General features: G+C 36.6%; 1 protein-coding gene across 1 annotated transcript; it reads right to left on the reverse strand.

Moving 5' to 3' along the window:
• Window positions 1-3,054: 3,054 nt before the first annotated feature.
• On the reverse strand, window positions 3,055-5,533 carry LOC102873319 (olfactory receptor 1F1-like). Its single transcript, XM_006897486.1, has 2 exons — window positions 4,619-5,533; window positions 3,055-3,099 (listed from the first exon to the last, which is right to left on the reverse strand). Exons 1-2 carry the CDS (start codon window positions 5,531-5,533, stop codon window positions 3,055-3,057), a joined length of 960 nt encoding a protein of 319 aa, XP_006897548.1.
• Window positions 5,534-6,409: the final 876 nt, after the last annotated feature.

The raw sequence follows: 6,409 nt of genomic DNA on the forward strand, positions 1-6,409 counted from the left end.
ACTGGGGAGGAGGGTAGAGAGAATGGTGCAGCAATGAAGGAATGAAAACCCCAAATTCCTGTAAATGTTCATTAAAACTAATAAAATTTAATAATTAGAAAAAATAAAGTGGTGTAATAATTGAAGCAAATGAAAATATTTGTGAAAAAAATAAAAAGAAAAACATAGCTGTTATAAAACAGAATTGACAAATTTATTTGAGGATGTAAGAGACCCTGGATATGTATAAAACACTTCTTAGAAACAAAAATGAGATGAGAGGTATAGCATTCCTTGACCCCAAAACCTACTACACAACAGTAGTAACCAAAATAGCATGGTACTGGTACAATGACAGGCACATAGATCAGTGGACAGAATTGAGAATCCAGAAATAGACACAGCTATCTAGGGTCAACTGATAATCGACAAGGAAATAAAACCTATCAAATGGGGAAATGGCAACCTCTTCAACAGATGGTACTGGAAAAACTGGACTTCCACCTGCAGAAAGTTGAAACAGGATCCATTTCTCACACTATACATAAAAAACAATTCAAGGTGTATCAGAGACCTGGGAGTAAAACTCAAAACCATAAAACTCGTAAGAGACAAACTGGGATCTAGTTTAGAAAGCCTAGCCTATGGTATAAAGAGACTGCTAAATATAGCCAGAAATGCACAATCTAAAGGGGATAAAATTTATGAACAGGACCTTCTAAATCCCTGTGTGCATCAAAAACTTTTTCCAACAGGGTGAAAAGAAAATTTACTTACTGGAAACAAGCATTTGGTACCATCTCAGACAAAAGTCTGAAAATGAAAGTTTACAAAATACTCCTGGGCCTCCACAAGAAAAATACTGATAACCCAATCAGAAAATAGGCAAATGACATGGGAAGAATTTTCACAGAGGAAGATATTTGAATGGCCAACAGACAGATGAAGAAATGCTCCAAATCACTGGCAATAAAAGAGATGCAAATCAAAACCACAATGAGGTACCATCTCACTCTAGTAACAGTGGCAAAGTTTAACAAGATAACAAGTAATAAATGTGGAGAGGATGTGGCAAAATAGTAACCTTATACAATGTTGGTGGGATGGTAAAAAAAATATGGTACAACCATTCTGAAAGGCAGTTTGGTGTTTCTTCAAAAAGATAAACATAGAAATTTCATATGACCCAGCTATTCCACTGCTTAGAATAGACCATAAGTAAATAAGAACTGAGGCACAAATGGAGACTTGTACACCAATCTTTATAGCAGCGTTATTCACCATCACAAGAACACAGCACAGATATCCAACCACAATTGAATGGATTGAGAAATTATGGTCCATTCATACACTGGAATACTACACAGCATGCAGTAGCAATGATTTTGTAAATTATTACTTAACTTGGGAGGGACTGGAGAGCATTATGCTGAGTGAACTAATTCGGTCCCACAAGGACAAATATCATATAAAACCATTATTGTAGAATGAGTATGAGGATCCAAGGTCGGGGAGAGGGTGGAACCAGAGGGATGAGGATGTGTGGGAGTACAGGGTATTAATCATGGATTGTACAATTTGATGGGTGAGGGTTTGAGAGAAATTGGAAGAATCTGATCTGAAAAACAATATATTTGAATTTTGTAAATGAATGAACTAGTATAATTTTTAAAAAATAAATAAAAAATGCAGAATTGACATGGGGTAAGGAGTGGGAGGAGAATAGGAAAGGAGAAGATAAATCATAAACCTTGCACTTAACTGGTAAAGAAAAGGACAGCCTGAATGGAATGTTTGATTCAGCAATATATGTTTGGCAACTAACAATCTGGAGAAAGAAGTACTCTACAGGGTGATTTGGGAGAGGGGAAATGATAAGGAGCAAAATGTTTATCCATGAACCGTTTAGTAAATGTTCCTTAAAATCACAATAAAATGTAAAATAAAACACAATGTATATGAATGATTGCTTGAAAACCCAATAAAAAAATGAACCACATACATAAAAATGAGATATTACTACTTGCTATTAGTATTTCTGTTAAAATTCTTACCCTAAAGTAAAAAAAGACAGTATTTTAATGTCTTTTAAAAATTCAATAAGTAATGAGCATTTAAAAAAGAGATGAAAATCACAATAGAAATGTGATATCTTCTCAACACAGGAAACAATAGCAAAGTTTAAGAAACAATAAATGCTGGCAAAATGTAGAGAGATTGGAACCCTCATACATTGCTGATGGGAATGTAAAATGCTGTAACCACTGAGGAGAGCAGTTTGGTGTTTCCTTAAAAAGGCTGAATATAGAAATTCCATATGACCCAGCTATTCCACTGCTTGGAATATACCCTGAGAAAATGAGAACTGATTCACAAACAGAGACTTATACACTCATGTTCACAGCAGCGTTATTCATTCACCATTGCAAGAACAAGGAAATGGCCCAAATGTCCAACCACAAATGAATGGATTGAGAAATTATGATACATTCACACGATGGAATACTATGCAGCACACAGGAGCAATGAATTTGTAAATCACTACCTAACTGGGAGGGACTGGAGAGCATTATGCTAAGTGAACTAACTCAGTCTCATAAGGACAAACATTGTATAAGACTATTATTATAGTGGCAAGAAGCTGCACTGCAATCCCAGAGGTGCACGGTTCGAATCCACCAGATGCTGTGCTGGAGAAGGAGGGATAATCTCCTCCTGCCCCAGTCAGATCTGAGTGACGGTACACACACATAAAATATTAAAATTTAATTTTTTTAAAAAAACATTATTATAGAACGAGCATGAGGATCAGGGGGTGGGGAGCACAGGGCTGAGGATGGGGGTGGATTAGGGGGTGTGAAAAAGTTTGATGGGTGAAGAGAGGTGGGCGTGCAGGAAATGGGAAAAATTTGGTGTGAAAACAATGTATATGAGTTTTGTAAATAAACCAGCATAAAATAAAAAAAATTAAAACAAAGCTAATGTAGATAAGAAAAAAAAATCATGATACTGGTAAAAAAAAAAAGTTGAATAGAAATACTGTTTGTTCTACCTATCCCACTACTTGCAAATATTCTAAAGAAAAAGAGCTGTGACAAAAATAGATATGTGTACATTCATGTTTATTACAATATTTGCAATTGCAAAGCTATAGAAGCAATCCAAGTGCCCAGCAACAGACGAATGGATTAAAGAAATAATAGTAATTTCACACAGTGGAGTATTACATAATATTGAAAAACAATGAGTTTATGAGTCATTGCACAACATAGATTGATCTAGAGAATATTATGCTGTTTGAAATAAGCCAATCACAAAAAGACATTGTATAAGAGCACTATTCGAAAAAGCTAAAGAAAAATTTACACATAGATACAATCATTGTAGTTTGATTTTCAAGGAGGGAATCAAGGTGGAGGAGAGTAAAAATAAATCACACTTAGAAGTCTCAGAGTTCTCCAATGAGTGTGTGTTGTATTTCAGAGAGTGTGTTGTTGTATAACCCATTAAGCTGGAGAACTTTTCCTGAAGTTTTGACTGGAAGGTAGTTTGAATGATACAGTTATTTCCAACCTAAAAATCTTTCTATCAAGAATTTAATTCTCATGAAAGACATGGTCTACATCCTCATGAAATGAGTACATAGTGTTTGGAATTTTAAAAGTTTATAGTGTCCATCTAACATAAAACTATGGACCTTTACTCTCCAGGACTAAAACACTAAGAAAGTAACTAAAAGAGCATAAAGACAACTTCAAACAATCCATCAATTTATCTAACTTGAACTTGAAGAACTAGATGATGATGCCTCACTACCACCACAGATATTCTCATCAGGAGTATGATAGTTGGTCCTAGATAGAAGGGGAGAAAAATATGGAATAGAACGCAACTTTATCTGTATAAATAAATATAAATATCTCTACACCGACAGCTGGAACAGATGAGAAGTGAAGAGGAGGGATGAAGAGAGGAGAGGGGAGAGAAGGGTGGGAGAGTAAGGAGAGAAGGGGAAGGGGAGAGGGGAGAAGAGAGTAGGACTCGGATACTTTCCACCTTGAGGCACTCTTTAAACAAGAACAGAGACTATCTCCTGAGACCACCTTATCGCAAAATAGCAGAATGGTACATAACAAAAAGATAAATTACCCATAAGATCAGTGACCCATGTAAAAAACAACAGTATCAGACCAAAAGGCCAACAATTATTCAAAAGTAAAGTTAAAAAGATAAGGTGACAGGAAATTTAGAGAGATCAATGGAACAAAAGATTCTAAAGACTCTAAAGAGACTAACTGAACAAAATGAAAACAAATGCTGACACATTGTAATAAATATAGCTAACAACAAGGAACAATATATGTGGAGATTGTGAAATGAGAGCCTAATTTGCTGTGAAACCTAATTTGTGTTTGTTCGCAAAACCTAATTTGTTTTTGTTCACAAAAACGCAATAAAATAGTATTTAAATAAAAGAAAAGCAATTTCATTCTCACCATATAAAATGTATATATAATGGATCACTTACAAAGGAAAATGACTAGGTTTCAAATACTGGGAAAAGCAAGATTTTGTTTAGATACTAATTCTCCTCAATAATATTCCTATCCAATCAATATTGAACAGAAAATATTTTCATGGTAATTATTTTTCTTAGAGCTCCTTTCATATCCTTGTTCCTGAGGCTGTAGATGAAAGGGTTCAACATGGGTGTCACAATTGTATACATCACAGTAGCTGCAGTGTCTGTCTCCACTGAGTAGGAAGATGAAGGACTGAAGTACAGAGCAATGATGGTGCCATAAAAGAGTAAAACTACAGCCAGATGGGAGCCACAGGTGGAGAAGGCTTTCAATTTTCCCTTTGTGGTTGGAACTCTCAGAACTGCACAAGCAATAAGGATGTATGAGATGAGGATGCAAACAAAGGGAGCAATCAATATTAGCCCTGCTACAATAAAAATCATCATGTCATTGATATATGTATCTGAGCAAGAGAGTTTCAAAAGGCTCACGTCACAGAAGAAGTGAGGGAGCGTGTTGTCTGCACAGAAGGAAAGTTGAATCATCAACAGGGTATGTAGCAGAGCATTTGCATTCGCAACGATCCATGATCCAATGAGCAGCAAGGCACAGAGCTGATGGGTCATCTTTGTTGTGTAGTGTAAGGGATGACACACAGCAACAAAACGGTCATAGGCCATTATCGCCAGGAGGAAATTGTCCACATCAGCAAACACAATGAGAAAATAATGTTGCGTGAGACACCCAGAGAAGGAAATGGTCTTGCTACTGAGTATGTTATTGATCAGCATCTTTGGGACAGTGGTAGAGGAGAAGCAAACATCCACGAAGGACAGATTACCAAGGAAATAATACATGGGTGTGTGCAGGCGGGAGTCTGCACTGATGGCCAGTACAATGAGCAAGTTTCCCAGCACAGTGGTCAGGTACATACTCAAGAAAAGCATGAAGAAGAATGGCTGATGTTGGGGTTGCATGGAAAGTCCCAGGAGGAGAAACTCGGAGACACTTGTGTGATTTGTCCCTCTCATGAGCATGAAATTATGGTGATTCAGACAGCAAACTTAGACACCTACACATACATGTTTAAGATATGATAAATTAAGCTGCAGAATGGAGCACATTCTAATAGATTTGCTAAAACCAGATCTTTCCAACTTACCTACGTAATCAATTTTCAGCACTCCGTCCTGACACCATTCCTACTGGACTCACTGACTCTTATTTAGTATATTTTACAGTAAGGAAAAGTGCCGGTACATACACAGTCCAACTCTTTGACTGTATGTATCTGTCTTATTTTCTAAATTTGTTTTCCAAATGCTTATTCCCTCTTAAAAAGACAAGAAAAATAGTTTATTATTACTAAACTAATCACAAGTGCCAGGTGAAGGATTTGGGAATTCTGTTTTTGCTCCCCTGATCTATAAGATTTAGCAAAGGTAGTTTCTAAACTGCCCTCAATTAAAAAAAAATAGTGTATTGATATCTCCACTGCTGTAATCGTACCTGGGAGAAAGGGTGTTGTCACTGTGGAGCAGCCAATGCTCCACTGGACTCTAAAGATGAGAAAATTTTAGAAATAAAGATAAGTCTTGGATGATTGAAGACAAGAGGTTCATGACCTTGGACTTGTATATAGGAAAGATGTTTGGGGCATTTATAGAAGCCTTTGAGGCCTCTGGGACCAGATGCCCTGTGAGGCTTGTTATAGGTAAGGAGAAACTAATTGTCCCACCTACTTGCTAGTCCCTGTAGTCCCAAAAATGATGACAAAAGAATACTAGTTTACTCCAGGTCAGAACTTGGAGATGATGCAATCTGTGTAGAGAGAAGTCCCAGACAAAATCCTCTGGAGCCTCAAATCTCATCACTTTACTGATCAGGGTTTACATTTGTAGGTTTGA

This window comes from Elephantulus edwardii, unplaced genomic scaffold (assembly GCF_000299155.1).
Source record: "Elephantulus edwardii isolate Elephantulus edwardi_28Jun2011 unplaced genomic scaffold, EleEdw1.0 scaffold00209, whole genome shotgun sequence".
Classification (NCBI taxonomy): domain Eukaryota; kingdom Metazoa; phylum Chordata; class Mammalia; order Macroscelidea; family Macroscelididae; genus Elephantulus; species Elephantulus edwardii.

Excerpts from the sequence above, each read along its gene's own strand:
- LOC102873319 (XM_006897486.1), bottom strand. The coding sequence starts at position 5,533 with ATGAGAGGGACAAATCACACAAGTGTCTCCGAGTTTCTCCTCCTGGGA. Across the intron at positions 3,100-4,618 it reads CTCTAAGAAAAATAATTACC|ATGAATGTACACATATCTAT; the intron begins ATGAAAATATTT and ends ATTGTAATAAAC.